This window comes from Perissodus microlepis, chromosome 19 (genome assembly GCF_051167445.1).
Source record: "Perissodus microlepis isolate ML-2025 ecotype Zambia chromosome 19, ASM5116744v1, whole genome shotgun sequence".
NCBI classification, from domain to species: Eukaryota; Metazoa; Chordata; class Actinopteri; order Cichliformes; family Cichlidae; genus Perissodus; species Perissodus microlepis.
The window spans coordinates 12,797,816-12,825,326 of record NC_140479.1 but is presented as its reverse complement, the minus strand read 5'-3'; the positions used below and the strand labels follow the sequence as shown (position 1 = coordinate 12,825,326).

The window sequence follows — 27,511 nt, the reverse complement described above, 5'->3', positions numbered from 1 at the left end:
ACATACACCTCAGGAGGAATTAATATTCATTTGACTTTGCATGAATTTATTTACGTCTTTCCTTATTTATTTGTAAATTAATTTTTTCATTCATTTATACATCCTTCTAATTATTTCTGTAGCTTTTTAATGTGTTCATTGTTAATTTCCGGATTCATTTTATTAATTTGTTTTAGAAATGTCAATTCTTGCCACAGTTTTTGTTATTTAATTTATGATAAGCATTATTAGTAATTTGTTTATTTGTCTCATTTTAGTTGAGTCACTTTTTTGTTCATTGTATGTGTGTAAGAACAAATATAACACATGTGAAACAGAGTTGTGTGTGCCTCTTATTTATTTGTCTTCATGGGCAATTCACTGAATAAAACAAATACTGTTACAACACAAAAAAATGACCATTCTCCAAAAGCAATTTTGGCCACATGTTATGTACATGTTACAACATAATAAAAAGGCCTCCTCATATCACTGTGTCCTCCTTTTTAATGATTAAAAAAAAGAAAAGAAAAAGCATGTCACTGTTCACCAAGCATTTACATTGGAATCGAATGCTCAGGTCAAACCACCTTTACTTTTTTATTTGCAAATGCAAAACTTGTCAACAATAAATAATACTATAAAATGTACACAAAAAAGATTGACAGTCCACCACGAGTTAAAACAGATTGGATGATTAGGAACGAGAAAGTCTGGAAGGGGTGGGGTGGGGTGTTCTCTTCTTAGCAAAAATGTGACGGTCCATACAAGCTACAGAAAAAGCTGATCATCTATACATTGACACTAGCAAGATAACAAAGTTGTTGTTTCTGGTATATTTCATTTTGTACAAAGAAGGGAGAGTCTTCTTTACAAGCGAGCATCATTGTCTTAACTGGAGAGATTATACAAGCAAGAGTTAAGGCAACTTCTCCGTTGTTTCTGAAAAGTAACATGAAGTTGAATCATGTTTTATTTTGCCTGTGGACCACTTGTTTTTAGCAGTTTTGGAGTTGGTTGTCATTGCATAATTAAGGCTGCTGACCAGGCCTGTAGTCCATCGCCAAAAAAGGAATGCTGGATATTTGTCACGAGTCGGGTTGCCATCACAAAGACTGACTCAGTGGTCCAGGTTTTCCCCACGAGAGTCAGGCTTTCGCATGTTCGGTGTCTGTCTCAGGCACAGATAGTATACCGCTTGTGACGCCAACACAGCATGGTGCAGATTAGAAACAGACACAATTGGGCATGTTGCTGTAGTCTCTGTATGTAAGCGTCTCTATGTAAGCAGGAGTGAAAACAGACATAACAACAGATTGCAGTAAGTTCCTCATCAAATCAAGCCCTCTCAACATTTTAAATCAGTATGAAAGTACTGGTTAAGATATCTGGGATTTTCGATCCTAGGAATAAATTTGTTAAATTTTCCTGAAGGCGCCACAAGAAAGGTCAGGGAAAGGTCAATAAAACAAACTGAGGCTAGTTATTCTCTGGGGAAGAAATTAAATCAGTTTCAATTTATATTCAGTTTCAATTTATATTCTTCTGATGTAAACTGTATTTTTTTGGGAAAGTATTACAGAAAGAAGTAGCTCTACTTAAAGGAATAATTCACCCTAAAATCACATTTGCATATCTTCCCTGTGGCCTGCCATGCTTTCACTCCATTCCTATCTTGTGTATTGGCTGTAAAGATTTTTGCCTTCTCGTCTCTTCGGTATAATGGAACTAAACGTCTCTTAAATATTTGTGTGCAACAGGTTAGGGTTAGGATTTGAAAAACTCGGCAGAGCAGGGCCCACTTAATTCAGAAACCTTTAATGTACTATTTTCCAAATAATGTCTGCTCTTGTCATGGGAAAATGAAAGGTTTCTTCTGCACAGTCACGGGTGTAGGATTTTGGAAATAGGCATTACTGTTGAGTTTTTCAAATCTGTTTTAGCACTTTAAACACACATGCAAATGTCACTCACAGACTGTATATTTAAGATGGACTAAGCCACCGTGCCGTCACCCACTGACCATTTTTAAGACTCTACATTTGTGCTTGGGCTGTTTGGGCCATTTGCGCAACATTGGTTTCCATGCTGGAGCCATAAGTGACTATATCTGGATGAAAGGGTGCTAACACTTGTGAGTTTGGTTAGCAAGCACCACACATACATGCCTGCTAATGAGTTTTAATAACAGACTAATAAAATATTATAATTCATTCACCAAAATTAAAGCACAAACCTCTTGAGTGGGCTGATAGATGGCATATTAATTGTCTGAAAATATATTTAAAAATGTTGTAAAAGACACCAACACCTAAACCAAGTGTTGTTCTTATGAAAGGGGAAACTCTCCAAAAACGGTTTTTGTGCCAGGCTGTACAATGTATTTTTTAATGTATTTTGACAAAGGAAGCTAATTGAACTTCTTTGTTTTTGGAAAAAGCCTCAAGTGGCCAATCCAGGAACTGCGTTCCTTCATATTTCCTGCAGCTCAATGTGATTTAATTCCATTATATCACTATATTCAAAACTACAGCAGCTCACACCAAAAATAACAGCACTAGATGCGTATTTTAGTCTGTCTCTTTAAGTGCAATACAGCAAAAGGCAGACAAGAGCTTCATAAGACCATCTTGACTGGCTCTGCTTGCAGAGAATTGAAGCAGAGACGAGGAAAAGCTTAAAGTGACACCAAAGCTGGGCCTTGGCAAGAGGCGAGCTAAGCCTAAATGCCTGACTAAGAGGCGACAGATAGAGTTGCACACTGCTTATTCTGAGTCAACACTCTGTAATCTCAGCTGGGCTCTCTGCTTGCACCTGCCCCACACACACAAACACAAAGTTAAATTTACTATGTGCATTGTGCCACATGAGTATGTATGCTTGTGAATACGGGCATGAGGAAAAGCTCGGTCTGGTCTTTACAGTGTAGAAAACAATTTTTTACTTTTATACTAATAATTTAAAGAAAATCAGGGTGCAAGACAAACGATAATTGAAGATCACTTTGTCATTTTAAGACAGATTCTATCTCACGCTTACTGTGACATATCACAGGTCTAAACCCAAAAGAGTATAATAGTAATGATGCTTTTGACATCCACTTCTCTTCTCTTGGGTCTTCTTTTCTTTTCTTTTTTCAAAATAAGTGCTTGTTATTTTGGCAGCTATAAATTATCCAGTCAAATCTTCAGTTTAAAATCCCATTTCCACTAAAAACTAGGTGACATGTTTTGTTTCAACACACCAGAGGCCTTTGGCATGTGATAATACCTTGTCTCACACTGGTACAGTGCACCTCCTCCATAGGAGTGTAAACTAAATGCTGGCTTTGTCTAATGGTGTCCCAGCTCACAGCCGATGTGTAACTGGATCAGATCAAACTGGATGGGTGATAGTTGTGTTGCATTTACTCAAACCTCTCGGTTGGATCTACAAATGCTGAAAATACTTCCTTAAAACAAAAAAGAATTGGCAAAAAAAGAACCAACTTGGCAGAGTTAGAGGACAAAATATTGCCATAAAGAATTTGTCCTCTGTGTGTTTACTGTTCAAATGTTTCTGTTGTGTTACTTCAGCAGTTTTCCCTTCAGTCCCACAAGAATAATTTATGAAAGAGCTGGCTTCCCCCTGCACCCCCCTCAAAATTCAGTGCAGTCAGTCTCAAACTAACCCATGACAGAAACATCACTGGTAATGTATTATAGAAAAGATTAAGTACTAGCCTGCAGAAGCGAGTACCCACTGCAGGCTGGAGGATGCTTCCACATTGCCATGCCATCTCAGTTCTTTTGGTGGTGCAAGTAAGCCTTGAAATGCTCTCTGTTATTACTGTTACTAGCAAAGATTACTGTTTAAGCACACGGGCAGCATTCCAGAGGGTAGAGAAAATGTCAATAATAGGAATGATTATCACGACAGCTCCATCTTATCCTTGTGTAACACTAAAACTGAATTCAGTGGAGAGCAAACAGACAGATGCCAATGGAAAATGGCAGAGATCGCACGATTCCACCCACACACTTACTTGCTGGTGAAGGTTATCTCCAGAATATTTCTCAACATATGTGAAGGTGGTTTTATGCCCCCATCCATAAAAAAAAAAAAGATTTCCCAGATTTCTTAATCCCATTGGATTGACCCAGAACTTGGTGACAAGGTTGGCAAGGACATTTTTGCTGGCTGTGAACAAGCACGTGTATTAACACACAGATACCAAATCTGGGCTTGAGAGATGCATCTCTGCAGCCACCATCACGCTCGGGGGAGCTCACTATGTGTTCTTAGCCATTCCTGTGTAACGTGAAAACTTTTGTGCTGCTTTGTGCAACTCTCTTTTAAACTGACTTACAGTGTGCATGAATTGTGATTACAGAAGCATTCAGAGCTGCATCAAAATGACTTTTTGTGTGTGTGCCTTCCCAAAAGATAAAAGGCATTCACGAACAGCAGCACTTGAGCCAAATGACTCGTCTCCAGCTCATATTTCAAGGTGACAGTAAACTCTTGAAAATGATATAATCCCATCAGTTTTTACATTTCACAGTCAGAACATCACAAAAAAGCAGCTGCAGATTTGTAATCTTAATATCTGATATTTTAGAACTATCAACAGAAAATCTGGGGAAATGACAAATCAAATAGCTTGAAAATCAGTTTGAAATTTCATTAAATCATCCTGGTATTTAATTGTGTATCTACTGCTTCCATAGACATACGTGCATTAATAAGTCTGGCTCCTCCTCAGCAATATGGCGCCTGCTTTGACTCATCATTCCATGAACTGAAGCAACCGGTGTGGCATCTATGTGCAAACATTTCTGGTGAACAAGCAAATGCCAAGATGATTTTTTAATGCCTCTACAGCTCAGTGACAAGTGATAAAAATAAGACTTACAGGAGCAGAGATTTTATACCTGTGGTGTGGCACAAAGTTGGACTGAAGCGTTTCAGTTTTAGGGGCTCCTTCAGTAATTTTCAAGCAGCGGATTTGAATATCGGACACTACAGTGCGTTCCATAGTAAAAAGACAATACAGAGAGTACTTGTTCGATAGGGGAGGGTGGGTTGAAGTCTAAAGGGGCAGTGTGGCTGAGAGTCTCTAAATGAGGAGAGGAGCAGTGGGGTAAATTCCTCCTGTTGCAGGAATATACTGTCTTCAGTTCAGGGATCAAACGGTCCTGGTGGCCATCAGAGTGTCTGTCGCACAGACAACAGTAGTCCACTTGGCTATGATACACATCATCATGTTTGTTTGGACTCATCGGTCATCAAAGGCGATTTGTGGTGCTGGTAGACTGGACGATGGGTAAGGATGAGGACAGTGTGTGTGTGTGTGTGTGTGTGTGTGTGATTTGGAGGTGGGGGGTGGACAAGTGAGTGTCGTTGATGGCACTGCGGTCCTCAGAGCATCCATCTGTGAAGCAGAGTGGGAGGAGAATTAGACGGAGTCAGAGCTGTTTTCGGGCAAAGCTGATGCATGAATTCAAGGTATTTTAATTTGAAGGTAAGTGGGAGAGTGGATGATGCTCAGAGCAAAGACAGTTTTGGTGTTAAAACCACTGAGGGCCAAATTAAGGAACATGCAGATTTTTAACAGCACTTCCTAATTTGTGGTTTATTCTCCCTGCAATCAGAATCAGCTTGAGGACACTTTTGGGCAAATAAAGAATAAAACATTCAGCTTCTGCTTCTCTATTGGAATAAATTTTACATAATGTGTTAGATATTTCATAATGAATGCCTTGTGATGTTGCAGGCAAGGTGAGATATGGTATTCCACATTTTGCACACTATGGAGGACCAAAACCCCCTAGATAAATAATAAATATATATAAAAAATAAATACATGACTTTATTAAAAATAATATGCAATCAGGTGCACTAAAATAATATAAAAAAACGATTGTAGGCATAAATTAATTCGAGAAATATATGAATTAATATTTATAATTTAATTAGCTTCTATTTTTTATTTGCTGGAATTTCTCTGTTTAATTACGGAGTCATTTATTTAGGTTGGGAGAAACAAGAGGAGAAGAAATTCTAAGTGAAAATAATGCAGAAATAAATATGGAACTTTAAAAATAAGTGAAATTAAATTCCCCCAAAAAAGAATCAATAAATTAAATGGACAAAACAATCAAAATCAAAGTAATATAAATAATAAACCAAATGGGAAAATAAATATTGAGTAAAATAAATAGATTTTGTGGTACTTTGTTATTCTTTTTAAAAACAAAAAAAAGGAGTATTAAAATAAATATAGGCATAATGGATTTACCTGATTGCATTTTTTCTTCAGAACTTTTATTTGTTGGTTATTATTTTGCGCAACCATTTACCAGAAAGCAAGCGAGGGAGGCACTGTTGGTCCTCCATATTTTTGCTACTGTATCAGTACTTGCAGATTGCAGTGCATCACTTCTGTTTATTTCAGCTGCTGGTTGGCGTTTAGCAGCGCTGAGTGTGCAGGGGGCTTGATTTCCATCTTTTGTCGTTACCAATTAATCTTATTCAGAGCACTCGCCTCATGTTACCACAACCTGAATTGGTCTTCAATTGCTCTTGAATACAATTTCATTTAATTAATAACTCGAGGATTGCATCATTAAATTTGGCATTAATGGCATAAAAGGCTCCTCATTCAAACTCCGAAGCTCATGTACTGCCAGTCACAGTAAAGCAAAGACAAGTATTCCTCTTGTAAAATGACATCAAGGCGCAAGCTCATGTGGAAATGTGTGTTTGGTAAATGAGTGTTGGCTAATCACATGACTCCAAATGCTCCTAACATCTAGGATAAATGTATTTGTTTATGTGATGTTGCTGAGTCTTAAGGTTTATTTCAGAATGGTTTGGCTGTATATTAAGAGGACAAGGCCCTCCTTGTGCACAGCCTGCTTGTATTAACACCACCTTGTAGGTGTGCTGGTTCATTTCATCTTTTCACAAATGGGCTTTGTGTCAGGTTCCCTCCTGCTTCACTAACCCTTTTAGAGTCTTTTCAGTGCCACTCCCTGCGAGTGCCCCTCCGGGTGACAATCTCATACATCACCTGCAGTCCGTCTGTCACAGTGGATTTAATGCCAGGGAACCTGCACTCTGGCATTATTTTGGAGGTAATAATTCAACTAATGCTTGTTTGACCCCTTCCACTGTGACTGCACGAGGGCACACCAAGTCTGCCCTTGAATCAAGCATCACATTGTTGAAATTCTGATTAAGTGATCAACCCTATTATGTCTTTTCAAAATGACAAAATACAAAATAATCCGGTTGCCAGAGATTTCCAGATGTGAAGATTATAAATATGAAACAGCTTGTTAAAGAACATTTTCAACTGAAGGGAGTCATTTTGAATAGTTTAAAGACGCACCCTGGGGAGTAAGAGACTTTTAAAACCAACTCTTAATTTGATAAACCCCCGACTGTGAATTATGAAATGTCACTGAATAAATCTGTTTGAATTTATATTTCAAGTCGGTTGTGGGAAAACACTCACCTCATTTGTTTTGATTGCGAATTCGCAGACACCTCCTCTTCAGCGGCGGCTCGAGCTCAGGACTCCCAGCGGCTGATAGCGGTGCGCTGATGGAGCAGGAGAGGATGGCTGTCTTGTCGGCGGCGGGCTTTGGCACAGGCTGTATGACAACACAGCCTCCGGTCGACAGCAGCGGTAGGGCGTAGGCATGCTCACCCTCCTCCAAGTTGGAGTCAGGATCTGGCTTACCCTCCACCGTGTTACCCATCTCATCTTGTGCTGAGACCCGCTTCCCTGGCTCCCATTCACCTACGGAACAATTGTTCTCTTTCAGCGCCTCACGCTCAAGCTCACCGTTAGCTGGGTGCTTCTCTGCCTCTCCTTCTCCTGCCTCTCCCCTTCGGTCAGATTCGAACGCAGGTGTGAGAAGTGGATGCCATCCTGTACCATTGACTATCACATTACATGGGGCAGCAGGGCTAGTCTGGTGCTGGGGTAAAGATGGGGGCTGGGTCCGTACTGTACTTGGTGAGGGTGGTGTTGTACGGTTAGAATAGTGGGGACTCTTCTGGCTCACTGAAGCTTTGCTGGGAGCACTGGAAGGTAGGGCTGATGATTCCAGTGTGTTAGGGTGTGTGGCCCCTTCTGGCTCCGCAGCACTGAGGAGTTGCTGTGAGAGCAGAGCCCCTTCCCCTTCATCACGATGGCTCTTCCCTTCCCTCCCCAGCTCAGCAGCTGGTGGAGATCTTGAATCTGCCTCTGGCTCTACTTTGACCTGGACACCAGGTAGAATCCTGTGAATTACCTGCTGCTGGCATGATCTTTGGCCCACTGTTAGATCAATAACCCCATCCATCAATCCAGGGCCACTGCTGAGACAAAGGTTGCCTGAGTTGTCCTCTGCCTTCACAGTCAATTCCACTGTCCTGCCTCTCTCTGACCGCACAGGAGAGACACGCCCTCCAGCTGGCTCTATCTTCTGGCTCCCTCTATCACCTCCAGAGGAGCCTGGAGAGTGGGGCCTAGAAGCTGAAGCTTCTGAGGACTCTGGAGCACTTCGGACAGAACCAGTACTCTCAGGTCGGTCCCTGGAGGATTTGGGGTTGAAGGGGATAGGGATTGGAATAGGAATTGGGACTGGGAGGGGTACAATGACAGGGTAAGGGACCAAGAGAGTTGGGGGAGGTACCAATGGAGCCAAGGACGGCATGCCAAAGTTCATCATTGGGGGCAGGGGGATGTGTCCATTGGGCATTATGTTGACTGGGGGGAAAGGCGGTAGGCCCGGCATGGGGATTCCAGGGTGTGGGGGAATCATGCCAGGATTGGGATTGGATGAAGGGTGGACATGTGGAGATAGCAGAGGCCTGTGCATGGGGCTTGATGCAGGACCAAGGGTCCTAGGAGGTGGTGGTGGACCAATACCAGGAATGATTGGGTTTGACAGCGGGCTGTTGGGTCCTCCTGGGTGGGCAGAGGTGCGAAGAAATGGGGGGCGGATGTGCTGCATCATTTGATGCTCCATGAACAGAGGCAGGGGCATGGGTCCCCGGGGTGTCATCACCATGGGAGGGCTGCCAGAGGGGACCCCGACTGGTGGGTGAAGAGCAGGAACAGGTGGTGGGGGAAGTGAGGGGCTCTCATGGGGTCTGGGTGTGGGGATTTTGACTGAAGAGGAGGAGGATGGGGAGCAGACAGCTGCAGTGTCTGAGGGTGAGGCAGCAGAAGATGTGGAAGGGGCCAAAACTGAGGTGGCGGAAGGCCCTCCAGGAGAGGGAGCTTTACGTCGAAGGTCCGTTAGCGGCGTTCCCCAGGATTCAGGAGTGAGCAGCTGCACTCCTGAACTGCACTCCGGCTTACCCTCCCCTCCAGCTCCGTGTCCTGGGTTACATAGTGCTCCAGGAAGGGCAGCCTGGGTCTCTTTATAGAAAATGTCCATCTTATATTGGTTCAGGCATTTGGCACTGCAGAACTGCAGCCTCCGCTCACCAGCACCAAAGTCCAGGTACTCCTTAGTATGGCGAATATGTTTGCACCAGTCACACACCTGCAAAAAGGAACACACATATATAAGCACCTGTCAGCCTGCATACAAAGGACTCCTGATCTGTTTTTGATGATCCACTACAAAATATTCTCTGAAAAATGTGGGGAAGACGCTTAGTCTCCACACCATCTGTAGAGAAGCTCATTAGAGAAAGATTATTTTTAAGGAAGCTGATGTTGATTGTAAATACTTTTACAGATCTGCTGAAAAAAAAGGAAACATTTAACATTGAAGTTCTGCTTTCGACATATTTGTGTTCTTATCTTATGCTATGATCTTATGCTCGCATAATGGCGTTCAGCTGCTGAAATGACTTTGCCTTTAACCTTCTGTCTTAACAAGAAATGCCCATTTACACCTTCTGTTGGCTATAAAGACCAGCGCCTCAAGCACAACACAAAAAGACGATTTCCCTCACACTGGTATTGAATTGTGGGTCAACAAGTCAAATCAGGTTAAACGGTAGAAGGACCACTGTATATTGGTGTAATGGGTAAATGGGTGAATAACAGAATTTTGTGCTGTTCTTTGGGTGGTGAAATGTTTTACTTTAAATATCTTTATAGGTTGCAGGTGATGGCTGAAGCTTGGTGCAAAACTTTCACATTTTCTAACATTATTTTTCTCAGTCGAGCTCTGAGGTTTTTGGCTAAAAGCCACAGTTGTTTGCTGAAAACTATTTACTTAAAGTGACTGCAATATTAGTAAGATTGCAGTTAAACTCAGTTAATCAAGTAAAGCCGGCTACACGTGAAAAGTATGTATTTCTTTTGGGACCCATGCATTCATATGCCTTTTTTATAGTTATATACTGCATAACTTAGCATCCGCCTCTCTCCCTGTACCCTTCTGCTGTACCTCCAGAGCTGCATGTAACTGATCTGTGATTTCTGCCACCGGTTCCTGTCAGGTGTTTTATGTTGTATTGTTTGTTTCCCCTCTTTGTTCTTTTCTCTTGACTCCTTTCTTACTCACACAAAGCAGCATCAGATGCCAAAATGGCTCTACTTGAGATTTCTACCTATTAAAGCAGAGCTGATGTAACATGGCAACATGGCTATAAAGGGGTTAATAGTTCCTTGATATAGTAGGTGGATTGGTTGCATAAAGCCTTGTAAGTCAACAGTAACATTTTACATTCAAAAAATGGACTCGACTTCAGAGATTGCTTCTGTATGCAGAATGCAAACCTGGGCTGGATCCAAACATGTGGAGGCTCAATTGAAAAGTTGTCTTTCTTAGTCACCGCAATGGCAAAGATCCCAAAACGCACTGCTGCACTGTTTCATCAACGTTATACACCTTTTTTAGTGCAAAACGTGCAGATTTTTTGAGGGGAGGAAAATGAATGTGACCCTGGTAGAGCAGATAGCAGTGGGCGAGCCCTGAACACGGAGTTACTCGTCAGGCCACACACAGCTCACTCTGTCAGCTCTGGGAGGAGTGGCAGGTCCTCGCTGGAGATAATTAAGGCATTAATCAGTTGTCAGACCCTTCAACGACATCCATCCATCACACAGACCCTTAAGCCCCCCTGCTGAATGTTAATAAGTCGAGGGATGCAACTGGAAGGTGGATAAACTCCTTTTGCAAGCTGCATAGCAACATTGGATTATTTGGCAGGAAAGTGTCTGGCAGCAGCTGAAAGACAGTGGACTCACATGGGCTTTTGGGCAGATGCACTGCAGCACTGGCCAGGATTTCAAAAAGAAAACACAGTGTGCTGTCCTTCAACTGCAACATGTGTAAAACATCAGGTTGCTTGCCTCGATTATGTGCTTTACATCAGAGGTGAACTGGTTGAAGCAGAGGCATTCACGAAAAGGGCAAAAGTCTGCATTTGACAGTCATTAGAGAGTGTCACTCTAACTTAAAAACTGAACCGAGTTTGAGAGAAGCAGCCGGAGAGCAGCAAAAACAGATCAGAGACTGAACTACACGGTGCTGGAAGCGCTCGGATGTCAGTCCCTTGAATTCTACATACTTTAACTGCCCATTTAGTCCTCACTAATTCAATGAGCCATGACTGAGTAAAAGTCAAAAAGGTGCTCTCACAAGTTGAGTTTGATAATGGTATGCCCAGGATATTTTAAATAATAAATGTGCTGAAAATTTCCTCGACTCAGAAAGACAGATGGAGAGCACTTAACGACTTTCTGCACCGTGAGTGAAATTTCACTGCGCATTACGCTAATGGAGTTGTGCTTTCTCTTTCTCGCTCTCTCGCGGCTCCTGCACACAGATGTTTGCAGTTGAATGTAATTATGGTCATTTATTTCCATCGTGGCCAACGAACCAGCATCGGCGGTGTAGTTTAACCGTTTGCATTACAACGATTATCCGGCTTCTAAACAAGCACCCCAGTGGTCGACATGTTCTCCCTCCTCTGACTCTCTGACCCAATCCCGAGTCTAGGGAATTTTAGGAATTTTAGGAATTCCCACATTAGTCAGCGACATGTTTTAGTGCATAAGAAAAAAGTGAACATATAAGGTGAGGTGATTTGTGAGATGTGAGGGGATTTGAGACATTCTCAGAGGTTAGAGCAATAAATAAACAGCATTTAGTTTGCTGCATTCAAAGAGAATGACCCAATAGAAAAGGTTAATTCTGTGGAGGACAAAAACTGCCGAAATATTAAAAATATAGAAATATATTGCAACTATGCAATGCACCAAAATATTAGAAATAAATGTAGAAATCCACAAATTTATAAACTGTGACATATTTATAATTGAAGTATCATCTTTAACGTAAGAATCCTCATATTTACTTGCTTCCTCATTTAGTTTACCATGTTATTTATTGACTTATTTACTTATTAATCTCTATTAACATTTACTCTTTAACATTTTTCTATTGCTGTATATGTTTCGGTTTTGTTTTGACTTTGTTTTCCTTTCCTCAAACAGAAATATGTATAACATTTAAAACGAAAGGAATAAATACAAAGAAAAACACATACAGAGGCAAATTAAATAAAAAATATCCACTTATGTCACATTTTTTAAAGATAATTTATGAAATTCTTCATTTTGCCAGGCCTTTAAAAAATTATTATTGATTTTGGCAGTTTGGATTCTCCATATAAGGCAGGGGCTTCAGATTTCTAAGGATACGTAGGATTTAGGAGATGAAGAGGAAGGCGAAGGAGGAGGTGGCAGCGGGTTAAGAGGCTGGAGAGTTTCAGACGGTGCAGAGATTGTAAGGTTTCATAAGAGGTTGTGGTGCCTGAAGTGGTTTTATATGTATGATGAAGAGGTTCGCTGAAAATGAGGAGGTTTAAGCAAGAAAAGTGCATCAAGGGACAGGCTTGGGTATCCCGCCCTGTTAAGGTCGATATGCGATTCTTTTGACACTTCTCACATTGCTTCCACAATCACAAAGTGCAAAACACAAAGATTAAACACATGAAAATGAACCAGGTGCTTGAAGCAAGGCTTGGTTTTTTTGTTATTTTACACTCCAAACAATCTGCAGCAAAGTATCCACCCGTGACGGTTTGGGTTCATCAGAGATTCTGAGAAGAGGCGGACAGAAACACTGAGCTGGCTGTACTGTGGATTTAGTCCAAAAACTAGATCATGTTGCAACAGACTGCCATCTTAAAGCACCTGGTCCACTGGAAGAAGAAAACAGTGTAAAGCTTACACTGATGTTTACACAAGAAAATTAAACTTTGGCAAGGCTTTAAAGACCATCTGCAACATGTGGACTTATTACTATGATTAACCAAACTATCAGTTTCCAGTTGCCTCATTCATTGTTGCAATGGTTATAATTACTTGGCTTACAAAAGAGGAAACATATCTGGTACAGATCCTCTCCCAGTGTTTTATACTGACTACATAGTGTACCTGACTTCTCCATCAAAACCTGAATGGATGAAAAGTTTTAAACTACAGCTAAAAGCCAAGACGCAGGAGAACCACACTCACTGTGAGGTGGCTCTTTTCACAGCCAGCCATCCCATCAGTCATTATAGATGTGACATACAAAGGCCATTCTCACTTGGCCAGGTGAAGCTCAATTGTGCTATATTTCACAGCGCATGCTCACGCACGCACGGCGAGTAAAATAACTTCAGCTGCAAGAGAGACGAGGCAGACCTGGCGGATTGTGTTTGAATGTCAATGCAGCAGACGGGAGATCTGTGAGATGAGATATCTACTCTGTGCTTTTCCATAGAAAGCACGGTTATATGCTTCTTTTTTTTTTTTGCAGGGTTTGGGAAAAATCAATACTGCTGTGATATCTGTGCGATGAATTTGAGGCTAGAGCCTGCACATAGCAAACTGAGACAACAAACTGGAGAAAAAGCTGTTGGTGAACAGTTCACTAGAGTCTCTTCAGGGGAAAGGTTTAACTTTGAGGCGTTTACCGACAGGAAATACATTTCCACACCCTTAAATACATAAATTCATTTGGATCTGGACAAGCACAGATTCATTCATCTCCTTTTTTGTCAAACATGTCTTCAAAGTCCTTCCCTTGTCAGCTATGGACAGTGAGATCCAAGTAAGCGACATGGTGAGTGCGTGAATGCCTCTCAGTCATGAGAAAATTACACACTTATACACCAGTCATATGCAGTGTAGCCACTGAATGCCAATCAGAGGAAATATTTAAGGTGACCCTGCATATATCTCGAAATCTAACAGCTAAACACTCAACATCTTCCTAATCTGAAGAACTGGCATCAGACTGCTTCTCAGTGAGGAGAAGTTACTTTTATTTTGCTTGTTACCTCCATTTTCAAGCCTAACTAACAAGCTACTCAGTATAGCTTCTTCGTTAGGTAAGCGAGCGTAAGTAGTGCTGATCAGCCTATCAAAAAGCCAATTTCAGAGGTAGTTTGTATAATGTGTCACATCTGGCCATGTCTGAAGTCAGAAGTTCTTATGGTTGTTTTGAATGACTGAGGGGTGGAGGGAACAGCCAGCTGTCACAGAGAGGGAGAGCGGAGATGCAGTAATATTTAGTATTGCATTTTCCAGACAGTCTGTCAGACAGCATTGTATCTGGTGGATACATAAACAGTTGGCGCTTCTATAAAACAAGAGTTTAAAGAGAAAATTTGGTGTCTTGAAGACCGAGCCCTGTATGATCAGTGCTAGACTGAATCTTGCAGATGGACACTTTGCTATGATGTAACTGGATCCTTTGGTTCTAGTTGATTATAAACTATGCAAAGACTTTGGTACTGAGTAGTTGATGTCGTGTAGGCAAAAGCATGTTGTATTAAAGTAAATGTTATAGCCTTTAGTTGGTCAACATAAAATAAATTTGCTAGGAAACAAAACCTGAACATACAAAAGTTAAAAAATGATTCCACATGTCTGGAATGGGAGACTGGAAGATTGTCCAATAAAATATTATGAATGAGTACACCTGTTTCGCATTACAAACACGATTAAAGAATCTCCTTCGCAACAATGTCCTGGGCATTAACCTAACACACTTTTCAATTGTGGAAGAAGCTGGAGCTCCCAGTGTTCTACACAAAGGTTCAAACTCGGTACACTCTAGCTGCCTAGAAACATAACATTACTGTTATCAACAGACATATAGATATATATAGAAGCTGTGATAGAAGCTGTGATAAATTTGAAAGCCCCACTAAGTTTACAGAAATATTTTTATGTATATTTAGCAGAATTTGTTAGAAGATTTTAGAAGACAACAGACAGTTTTTTTTTTACTTTTTTTTTTTTACGATAATAACATCTCATTTATATCCACAAAACTTGAATATTGCAACAATCTCTTGGGTTTACAGAGAATATTATGGGCATCATCAACAAAGTTGATGTCAGACATCAGTTCAATTCAATATTACTGCTATTTCGCCAAATCACAACAGTAGTCGTCTCAAGGCGCTTTGTATTGTAAGGTAAAGACCCTACAATAACAGAAAGCAAACTCTAACAATCAAATGATGCCCTTTGAGCAAGCACTTGGTGACAGTGGGAAGGAAAAACTCCCTTTTAACAGGAAGAAACCTCTGGCAGATACAGGCTCAGGAAGGGGCAGCCAGCTGTTGTGGTTGGGAGGTGAGGGGAGGAAGAGAGGACAAAAAATGCACTGCTAAAGAGGGACAAAGACTAATAACAAGCAATGTTCCCTCTAAGCTGCACGCGCACTGCTGCCACGGTCTCTGTGCACAGAAAATCTGCGTTGCACACAAAAAAAAAAATCTAACCTGAATTGAAATTAAAATGAATACTTTAACAATTCTGTTTTGCAGTGTTAGTCAGTAAGTGACTGGCTGCTCCCGTATGGGATTAGAACGATGTCACCTTATCCCATAGTCCAGCCAATAATGCGATTCACATTCGTATATACGCAGCTAATCAACGTCGTTGACAGGCTACGACAGCGTCCTTATGTGCCGACACCGGTGTTTTAGCTAGCAAAGCGGCGTGGCTGATGTGGAGTGAAGCCACGTTAATGAAGACGTGTACAAACATTTGAGATGTGAGCAGGACAGACGGAACAATTGAGGGAAAAAGTGTGGACCAGTTTTTAAATTGTGTTGATAGGCCACGTAAAACCAGAGTTATGATAAAAATATATGCAGTTTGGTTTTCTTCCTGAATACTGGAATACTGTCGTTGTTTATATTTACTGCGGGAAGAAACGGTAAAAGCGGCATTTTATAAGGAAAACGCTCGAACGCACTCTCCTCCTGTGAGCAAAACAAAACCAAAAAAACCCCACCCTCCTATTGGTGGAAAAATGTACCATGTCGACCAATTAAAAAATGATATGGTAACATCGCATTTAGTTGTTTAGGAAGGGGGAAGTTTTAGGAGTGACGGTGGTGTTTTGAGATGTGAGAGATTTGAGACGTTTAGCGCAAATCTTGTGTAGTTAGTGTGTAGTGTAGTCAGTAGTTTTGTTGTGTGTGTCAGAACAATGAGGCGACTGCTGAATGTTACAGGTGTTACAGCAGTGATACATCTCCTGTTGTCAGGCCTGCAGGTATCAGGCTGTTGCTCTCCTTTATCTCATAGTGGACAGAAATTATTTTTTGGAGTGGCACAAATAATTTGTGTGGCATCAGATTTGATGCAGAACAGCTGATTGTTCTGTAAATAGTTTGAAATGTTTATTTAAAAAAAACGCATTGGCTGCATTTTTACGTAAATAGCTGCAAAAAACTTTGTTGTTTGCATAACTACTTTGCATAACATACTTTTTTTGAAGAATTAATTGCCCAACATTGGTCATTATATACTGTATTTTGCAGAGAGAGAGAGTTACAGGACTCTCTTATTTTAACTTCCAATAGTGTTAACATATCACACAGGTCATGAGCAAGATTTTTTTAAATTTTCATTGTAAGTGGGGCTAAAGCAGTTAATTAAAAGTAGTCCAACATAAATGTAAATGCTGTAATTTGATTATTTTAATAAACCGTGGATGGATTCGATGCTGGCGTGACCACAGTGCACACGTCTACTGTTGCTCACAGTGGTCCAAGGGCCCGCTCAGGGAGTTTGTGTGTTCGCTCAGACACATGAAAAATTAGAGGGAACATTGATAACAAGTCATGTTTAAATGCAGAGACGTGTATAAACAGATTGTGAGTGAATAAGAAACACTCAGTGCATCATGGGAAGCATAACTACTACTGCAGCATAACTAAGGAAGGATTCGGGGTCACCTGATCCAGCCAGGTCAGAGAAGAATGGTTGCCCTGAACTGATAAGAAAGTGACAGTAACTCAAAAAACCACTGTTTACAATCTAGGTAAGGATGAGGAATAGCATTTCTGAATGCACAAGACATCCAACTAGGAAGCAGATGAGCTACAGCAGCAGAAGACCAAACCTGATGCCACTTCTGTCAGTCAAGAATAGGAAACTGAAGTTACAATTCATATGGGTTCAACACAACGGCACAACAAAAGACTGGAAAACTGTTGCCTGGTCTCATGAGTCTCTATAGCATTAGCTGTGCATTGTTTAAATGTCACAGCTAACTTAAGTGTTCTTGCTGACCATGATCATTCCTCTATGACATGAAGAATTAAATCCAACAAAGTGTCTGGTGAGTGCATAAGATATATTTGGCACCATCACATTGCCTGGCAATTACCTAACAATGGACTGAAATGGCACTTTTATGGCAGAGCAGGATATGGGCATGTACTAGTAAAATGTACAGGTATATCAACATTTCCAATAAATATTATTCAGTAAAGCCAACTTAGCTTCACTGCTATTATTGCAATATTATACACCTGCTTTAACTGTGAGACTGCATGTGTCTGATAGCTCCTAAAAAGACTGACACAGCTCACTACATGAAAAATGAAAATGGGCAAAATAAATGATAAAGCATGAAAAAAGTTCAGAACATAACAAATGGAAACGTTTAAGTGAAGCGACTTGTGCAGCATCTTGTTTGGAGAGGTTTGAGAAAGAGCCTGCTTTACTTTTACTGTAATTCTCAAACACAAACCAGCCCAGGCACATTTCAGACATGACTTGAAAATTACATATTTTTAAACAAAGAACAACATCAAAACATATTTGTGCAGAAGCCATTAAGCTTAACTCTTGTCTGGCATTAAATGGGTATGGTCCTTACAAGCACATCGCTGTTTGTCTTGAAGACAAGCCTGGGCGTGTCCTGAGCAAAGCTGTGCAGGGGTAATTTCCCACCGAGGCCATCGTCGTCTCTTGCCTGGGGGGGAGAAATAATGGCTTCTTTTTACGAATGGACAAAATAAACACGTGAACAGAGGCAACAAGGAAACAGAAATGGGAAAAAAAAACAATGAGAAAGATGAACAGAAATGGTGACTGTAAAATGGGTGAAAAGCCATTGGTTTGTGATCAAACCAATGGGCGGGTGAGGGGTGAGGGGTTAAGGATCCTCTGAAACAAAACAGTGAGTGAGTATGCAGTTCGTGTGTGCAAGACATTTAGTTTAGGCAGTTAAAATGCTGCCAATGTGCCTATTTAACACCCATCAATCTACGATACAAGGTGTGATCAAAAAGTTCTGAGAACAGGTCAATGAAAATCAAAAGGTTTATCTGATTTGAATTTTGGGTGATCCCCCCTCCAACAACATCTTCTTGTGCACCTCAGCTTTTATGTTTAGATCTCTCAGTGAGTGCTATTCCCATTGTGTCCCCTCACACCTGTACCGTTCCATTTGGTGTGTAATCCTTCAACTTGATTTTCAGTGAACAAATATCATAGTGACATGTCCAGGTGGAGAGCAAGGATTGTCCTCATGTGGCCAAAAAGGACTCACTCCCTGGTCTTCCTGAGACCTCAGGACATTACAGCTAAACCCCATGTTGATGTCTCAATCCGGGGACTTGAATTCAGGGTGCATGCCGTCAGTCTTGCTCCTCACCTGACGCTCTGCCTTTAGAATCTGAAACTATGCACTCTTCAGCTCTGTCAATGATCTTCCAAATGAAATTAACAAGTTCATGTTCACACTGTTCAGACTGCAAGGGGACTTACACTGAGAGATGTTTAAATAGCACTCATGCTGGAAACTGCCAGGACATACCCGAGAAGATGACCTTGAATGTGAAATCAGTCAAATTTAAAACAGGCAAGCTTTTAAAAATTTATGGAGCTCAGTTCTCAGAATCTTTTGATCCTACCTTGAAGGATGGCTCTGAGGGCTGAGATTCAGAGACTTGTTGAAGGTTGAAGCTTTGTCTCATATCTATGGAAGCCCGTTTCCGCCACTAAAAAAAAACAAAAAAAAAACAAGTATCCATAACTCAAAATTTCGAGTTATTTTCTTGAAATTTCGACTCATTAACTCGAAATTTGGAGAAACATAACTAGAAATTTCAAGTTACTTTTCTCAAAATTTCAAGTTATTTTCTTGAAATTTCGACTTACTAACTCGAAATTTCGACTTATTAACTCAAAATTTGGAGAAACATAACTAGAAATTTTGAGTTACTTTTCTCAAAATTTCGAGTTAATAACTCGAAATTTCAAGTTAGTTCTGCCAATCAGTAATCTACATGAATGAGGTCACTTTCTTGTTACCCGGAAGCATACAGCGCAGAGTAACGCGCACTAAAAACAGGATCGCAACAAATTGGCTCTTTCCCGAGTACGTTGGCTGATAGTAACGCCATGTGATTCAGCTAATAACACAAGGATTTCATCATTTTTGAAGCCACGCTGAAAATACTCAGCAATCTGTGCATTCATGACTGGATGTAATACTGGTAGCTTAGCTGTAGCATTTGTAGCTGAGGGCTTCAGCTTCTGGGTAACAAGGAAATGAGGTCATTCACGTAGATTACTGATTGGCAGTGCTAACTCAAAATTTTGAGTTACTTTTCTCAAAATTTCGAGTTAATAAGTCAAAATTTCGAGTTATGGATCCTTTTTTTGTCCCTAACTGGTGGAAACGGGCTTCCATACATTTCACCTCATTTTAATCCAATTTTTAATTTAAGAAAAAACAACACCAAAAATGTCTGAAAGACATTTCAGCCAATACTTTTTCTACATGAATAACTTGCTTCCATTACTTGCTTAATAGTTTGTCCCTTTGAATATACTGCCAACTGCAGCACTGAGGCTGATATTGTTTTCACCTTGAAGGTCAGCTACTTGGATTTTCCTGGAATAATCCTTTGCCTCCTCCCAGGTTTACACTTCTATCCAACATTTTTAAATTTAGCTGTAACGTCCAGACTTTAATATAAAGTCTGTGGTCTGTGACCTTGTTGTGGTCACTGTTGTGGTCACTGGTTTTAGGGCACATATACAGTGTTTTAACTTAAAATCAAAACCAGCTATTAGAATCAGAATACTTTATTACTCCAAGGAAAACTATGTGGTCACATTTGCTCCAAGGCAGCAAGAACAATAACTAACTAAACTAAATGAAATAATAAAATAAGTTACAAAATATAACAAAATGGCTCTAATAAATACATCTAGCTCTTATTATGAATTAGAGCAATTTTAACCCTTTAAATTTTGTGGCATAAATTATGTAAATGTGCATATATGACTTTAAATTTGTATCAAATTTGCTACAGCAGGTGTTTTGTTGTTGTTTTCTTGCAATTTATTTGTTAAAAATGTAATTTATTTCTGTTTTTTAAGGGGGGAAAATCACACTGATGAAACAGAAGTTTCAGAAAATCACAAAAAGCTCATGTATCAAATATGATTAACTTGGCTTTAAAGGGTTAATTAACTAAATGAGTGTCAAGAATTTGAGTCATTGAGGGGTTAAATTTCGGTGTGGCCGTTTGCTAAAGTTTCTGATATATTTGGCTTGGAATGATAACAAAGACAACCTCAAAGAGCTCCCTCCACTCTGCTTGTTGTAATGACTGAATGACATAACATGAGGTTGGCGTAACTGTACTGGAAGGTGGAGGGTGGTCCACCTTAACAGGTGCCACGAGCTAACTAAACCAAAGAGCGAGGGAGATGTCGTGCAAGTACAATCTGCTCACACCCACACAGCCATTATGTTAGCTAATGATATCAGTTCATGCATTTCAATGAACATGTGTTTTTGCTTTTTTTTCCGCAAGTGGCTGAAATCAATCTTTCCTCTTCTGCTGATAATCTTAATGGCGGAAAGCAAGCTCGTTAGTTTTTTATAAACCTTAAGCCAGAAAAAGTTAACAGAACTCAACAAAGAAGGCAAAAAGATGTTTTACTGAATGAAACTAACTTGACCTGAGAAAATGTGATTTGTGTGTATTTATGTTTGCTAAACTTAGCATTTATTAGTCCTACCATTGTTGATTTAATTAAAACATAAGTAGTGTCAAACTGTGAAAAGATCTGCATAACCTCCATCTTGCAAATTGTCTAACGAGAAAGCTGGAAAATAACTTTACAAGTTTTAGAAAAACCGGTGTCCCTGCCAAGTCCGTTCTTACCACCAGAATCAGGAGCATAACCTCCATGTGTAATTTTAATACTGTCATGGCCACATTTTGCTATATAAGGAAACACGTTTACCTTGAGGGGTACGGCGGGGAAAGATGTGACGCCAGAAAAGGCAAACCTCTAATGTTTTCCCTCGGGAATGATGGTGGTTTAGCTTATTTTCTTAAGCTATTCATTTGTGTGTGTGCGTGTGTGAGCTGAGGCTGCTATAAATGTAAATAAAATATGATGAATCTAGGATTTGTGCATTAAACATTCAGTGCATACACAAATTACTCCATATTTATGGGCACACATTCTTCATGAATCATATTAGCTCAGGTTAAATGCATCTGAACATGCTGCAGACTCCAAATATGCTAAAGCTGATTAGAAAGATACTGGGGCTTAAACTGTAGGATTTACAGTAACCTATCTATTGGTAGTTATACAACCTCAAATAACGATAATGTGATTAATTTGCCCAAATAGCTATTGTGCTTTTACTTTCCATGGCAATGCTTTTAAAATACAAACTTCCTTTAAATGTTTGCGCCAGCTGGAAAAGGAGCCACCTTCTCCTGCACCCTGTGAGTCATTCATTATGTGCAGTGTGAAAACTGAGGCAATCAGTGCTGCTGTGCCAGGTGTGGGCAATTCTGTTACAAAGAAGTTATTGGAGAAGCTTTGTCTGGCACAGTGCCCAATGGCTCCATTGTGTTTCATTAAATGAAATGCACTTTTATATAATGTAGACCCCAGTGTGATCAAATTAGTTCATATTTTACAGCCAAGGGGTGCTGAGACACTGTTATCAGAAATTGAGATTTAACCTCGATTAGACATGTACATCATGCCGTTTGCAGCCCCGAAGCTGACATTTCAAATTGAGCCCGTGCACTGACAGAAGAACCGCTGGTTTGAGTAGAGCTCTTTCATATTATGTTCCCTTTAAATTGCTCCCTGCAACCTTTGATTTGTCATGGGTAATTTGGCCTCCAGCTCTCTTCATCTCTCGATGATACCAAAGGGCAACTCTGGCGTATATTTTACATTTTTAGTCCAGAGACTGATTGAGTTTGCCTCCACTCCCATCTGCTTTCATCACCTCCAGGTAGGGTTTCCCATTCCAAGCCTGGTGCAAAGATACTGCTGTCTTGAGTCACGAAGCATGCTGTTGTTTGTACCAGAAATGACACAGTGTACAGATTTGACAGAAAACCTTGTTTTGCGAGAATTTACAAAATAACAGGCACATTTTTTTGGGGGGGAGGGGGGTATTTTTACTTTGATTTTGTTTTCTCCAACCTTTCATGACAGGGTTTATGAGGTCATGGTTATTTAGAAGCTGTGAGGTGTAGGCTGACCCACATATGGCTCCAGAGTTTGGGTACGGACACATCGCACTGACTCAAAGTCAGGTAACCACACATAAACAATCACATAATTCTAGGCAGGCATTTGGACACACACACACACACACTCTTTCTCTCTCTCTCTGATACACAAAAAGATGCACCATTGTGCTATTATTCTGCCTCCAGTTTGTGCTCTGACCCTCTGGCCCAGCGCCAGTTCATTTGCATATTGTACTAATGAGGTGTTGGCACTGCGAACGAGGCGTGAGGCACACACAGGGAGCCACACAGATAAAGGGGATGGGACTGAGATAGATAGCTAGACAGACAGATAGACATGGATAGATGGCTAGATGGACAGACAGATAGATAGACGAATAAATAGATTGATAGTTAGTTAGTTAGTGCAGGACATCGCACGTTGATTTCCTCTCTGCCGGCTCCACCGTCCTGAGAGGACGTCACACCAGCTGCCACCACGCAAGCTTCCATCTGGGCATGCATACACGTCCAGGTGTGTGTGCCCATCACCTGCCAAAAGAGCTGCACTTCCCAAAGAAAGGCGCTCGTAGGCAGGCTTTTCCAAATCCAAACACAAACACAGCCGCGCGCACTAGAGCTCATCCCAAATCCTGAAATGAAGGTGCAATCCTGGCACTATGCAAATGTCAGGCAAGGAAGTGAACGCGCACCCCCCCCCAAATCAAAAGACAAGTTTGCCTCTACTCTCTGCACCTTGAAAAGACAAACCATTCGATTTTGTTTGCAAAGCATCACTGGAGATTTATGCATGCATGAGGCTCTGATCTTTACACTTAAATTTTTAGAAGGGTGTGCAAGTGGGAAGTGGTAAAAAAAACAACAAGAAAAACCCTCCAATCACTTTCTTTACAGCAACATATGGATCAATGTTCCTCTCTTGAACATTTATGTGGCTCTAAATGTAACTTTTGCATATATAATGTTGCAGGCCAGTTTCCTTCTACTAAATCTCTTTTTTTTAATGCAGCAAATGCTCATCTTAATATATCTGCTGTGAGCTGTGCAATGCTAAATTGCACATCGCCACTGTACCTGCAAATAAAACACAAAGTACATTTTATTGCACTTTTCGTGTGAGTTGAGTGCAAGTTTTAGAAATGACACCAACACATTCTAAGTTCATGTACGTGGCTTCACTTTTAGTCTCCTAGTTAGTCTGAGTTACTTTTGTCTTTATTTGAGCTGAATAGCTGGCAGCTATGAGATAATCACCTTCCTCTTTGTGCCCTGCAGCTGTGTCAGGCAGGCCTCAAGGCTTCGTAACTGCTAGACATTTTACACACTTCATCGCGCACTCAAAATTTCCACAAGGAGCTGCATTCGTACACGCAGAAGGAGCAGTTACATACACACACGTGCATGCTCACACACCCTCGCTCCCCCCCCCCAACGCGTCTCTCCTGGGCGCGTGCCCTCCTCGGCAGGCGGTGAAGATGCAAAAGCAAATTGCCGGAGCGGGGAGGCAACCACGGGGCTGTGTGGAAGCAGACGTGTGCGTGTTTGAGGTGATGTGACATTTCTGGGCTGACATGAAGCGGCACTCTGCCCCCTCGCGCCTGGAGGGAGCTCCCAGGGAAAGACACTGATGGAGGTCTGGGGTCTCCAGGGGGGGCATTTCATGGTGTGAACAAAAAGCCTCGCACTGCAACAGAAACGACCCGTGTGACACAAACTGGAGGCTTCCTCCCTACCCGCTTCATGCTTTTACGAATTATGTGGCTCACGTGCATGCAGTGAAAATGAAACTATATATACAAGAAAGACTGCATGATTTCAATTTTGCTTGAAGAAATATTCACTGCAAACCCAAAGAAGTTAACTTGTATTATATATTTATATTTGTAATATAAGTTTTAGTTGATCTATTCCTCACAAGCAATCTCACACAGTAACAAGTTCTACAGACCATCACCCTGCACACTCCTATGCTTGAAGCCTTTATAAAAACAACCAAACATACATTTCAATGCGATGTGTCATGCTGTCTTGGTCCTCAGTGTACGCATCAGTTGAGTTTGGTCCCTGTTGAATTTTACTGCTATTCTTTTTGGTATTTCTATGTTCATGTGTCTCCAGCTCTTCCGTCTCTTTGCCTTCCTCTGTCCTATCCTTCCTTCCTTACATCCACTCCGGTTTTATTTTGGTAATTACCTTTCTTTGCATATCTCCAGTACCTAACTTCCTGTTTTTCCCTCCCCTTCTTTTTCTCCTTCTTCTTTTTTCCCCCACCTGTTTCAGGTTACGCTCCTTGTGATTGACTGCTTTCACTCATTGTTTTTTCTTTATTTGATTATTTATTTGTCATGCACTTTTCTCTGCTTGTGGTGCTGTTCTGGTTTTCTGTGCCATAAACCTCATAAACCTTTTCCTGTTCAATTTGTTTGGCAGAAATTTGTTATTTTTCTTATTGTCTCAATTTAGAAAGCCCTTCAAACTACCTGCAGTGCATTTTTGTCACGTTTCCATAAATCCTTAAAATATACACCACATACTCCCAATGTTCTGCATTTGGTTCTGCTGAGGATCTTTTTGCTAGAAGTTGAGACATGTGCAGCATGTGTAGCATGCATAGTTTTGTAGTTCTCACGTCTAAAGACAAAACTCGCAAAGCAGTTCACAAGTTCAAAAAAGCAATATAGATAAGCTGAAAAAGGCTATAATTCACCTTCAAACCTGAATATGTCAGTGACACCAAAGTGAAAAGTTCATTTTCTGCAAACCAGAGAGGTGAAAATGTTTAGATATAGTATTTTGCCAGAATAATGGTCCACTCCAGCAGCATGGTGGTGCAATGATCACTGAGCAACATGCCGGTTTGCATGTTTTCCTGGTGTTTGCGTGGGGCTCCCACAGTCCAAAGACATGCTTGTTGGGTTAACCGATCGTTCTAGAGTGAATGGTTGTAAGAGGGAATGGTCAGCTAGACTCCAGCTGTCCCACAGCCCTAACAGTTAAGAAAATGGATGGATGACACTGATCCTCATCTTCTAATTTCCAAAATGTCTTGTTTTCAGTGTCTATTTACCAGATTATTATTTGTGGAAGCATGCCTGACTGCTGTTCTGTACCAAAGTGAACACTCTTTAGATGCTGACTTCTAGCCTGGAAGGAAACTACTTTTTAAAGAAGAGAGCACATTCATATGTATATTGAGGGGGGAATATGTTCATGCATCACAGTAAACTACACTAGACAGAAGAAACAAAAAGGAAAGAACGCGCAAAGCACTGTCAAGAACAAAACACGTAGACTATTTGTACTAAAATACCTCACACAAACCAAAAAATTGAGCTATTAAGTGCAGTAGTTCAGTAACAAACCTGCATTCTGTCTCTTACAGATTCACAAATTTTTATAACTGCTTTGCATAAATGTTTTATATATCTCATGACTTAAACCTGCAGGTTTGGCAGATTTTGATAATTAGATGGAGTATTGTGCATATGATGACTTAAAAAAGACATACACAATTAATATCCGATCTTAGGCATTTACCTTAATACCCTACAACTTTTGCAAACACTAAGAATGATTACTTCACAGGTAGCAAAGTGTTTTCCAAGAATTTCGCATAAAAAATGTCCTCATCATGCCTAAAACTTGACTGCCAGTGTTTGGCCGTAACTCGCTTCTTGTTTCTCTCTGATTAAAGTAATTCACAACAGCACTCACTACATTACTTTTGCAATACTCAGGAGGGTAGCCTGAGTCACACTGTCACATAACTGCCAGCTAACAATACAAACCTTATGCTACAGTCCCACACACTGGCACAAATCCTTATTCTAACAAGGAAATGCACAAGATCTTTGTCTCAGTGTTTGGGTATCAACACAAAGCCAAATGCCGAGATGGAGAAAACCAGCTCAAAGAGCACGTAACAGAAACATGCGGTGGCCTGTGACCACAGTGATTCTACTGCAGTAACATTAATGTGCAGAAATGGAGTCACTTGCTTTTGTTACCTTTGAAAATTCAGCTCTTCACAGGATGTGTGCACATTTTTTCTAATGGCAATCAAGAACAAGAACTATAAGTGTGATTAGTAAGTGTAATGAAATTTACTGAATTTAACTCAGTAATGTATGACATTAGTCAAACAGTAAAGTGTAATATGATTACAGTAAAGTGGAAACCTAACACTGATGATTTTACTTTGATGCTTCGAGATAGAGAAAACAAAAGAAATAAGTACAGTAAAAAAACTTTAAAAAAAAAAATCAAATCCATCAAATAATTCCAGTTATTTTAGACATTTTGTGTAATTATCTCAAAAATGTACAATAATGTCACAGAAACTGCAAATATTGCAGTTTAAGGTTTAATCAAATGATTTCATTGCTTTAAAATAGGTTAAACTTTTTAAATAAAACTGCACATAAGCAAAAATCCTGCTTTCTTTCAAGCATGCAAGCAATATTTCTTTATTTTGTACAAATGCAAAATTAAAAGATAAGAAGTAGATGCAAAATTACAAACTAAAGCCCAACTGTGTTTTGAGGAGCTCAAGCTGAGAAACTCAAAGCCAGCTGAGGATGGAAAAGAAAAAGAAAGATTGTTGGAGCTATTGCAACAGCAACAAGCAACATTTCATCACAGTTGATGCCACAGCAAAGCATTTGTTACAGCTTCCTGCGTTCAAAATCCAGCCCTAAATGATTCGTAGACAATGTGTTTCGTGTACATGCAAAGCAGAGCCTGCTCTCAT

At 40.5% G+C, this 27,511-nt stretch overlaps 1 protein-coding gene across 5 annotated transcripts in view; it reads right to left on the bottom strand.

Annotated features, from left to right (window-relative positions):
- Nucleotides 1-319: 319 nt before the first annotated feature.
- Nucleotides 320-27,511, bottom strand: part of sobpa (sine oculis binding protein homolog (Drosophila) a) — a 56,365-nt gene continuing 29,173 nt past the window's right edge. For 2 of the 5 annotated variants that reach the window (XM_084914722.1, XM_084914723.1), the window contains 3 exons: nt 18,105-18,200; nt 7,481-9,506; nt 320-5,392 (listed from right to left, as the gene is read on the bottom strand). In XM_084914722.1, the coding sequence (XP_084770848.1) occupies nt 7,482-9,506; nt 18,105-18,200 (2,121 nt within the window). In that variant the 3' untranslated portion in view covers nt 320-5,392; nt 7,481. Of the gene's footprint in view, nt 5,393-7,480; nt 9,507-18,104; nt 18,201-19,143; nt 19,231-27,511 lie in introns of all 5 variants that reach the window. The other 3 variants (XM_084914724.1, XM_084914725.1, XM_084914726.1) reach the window with 2 other exon arrangements.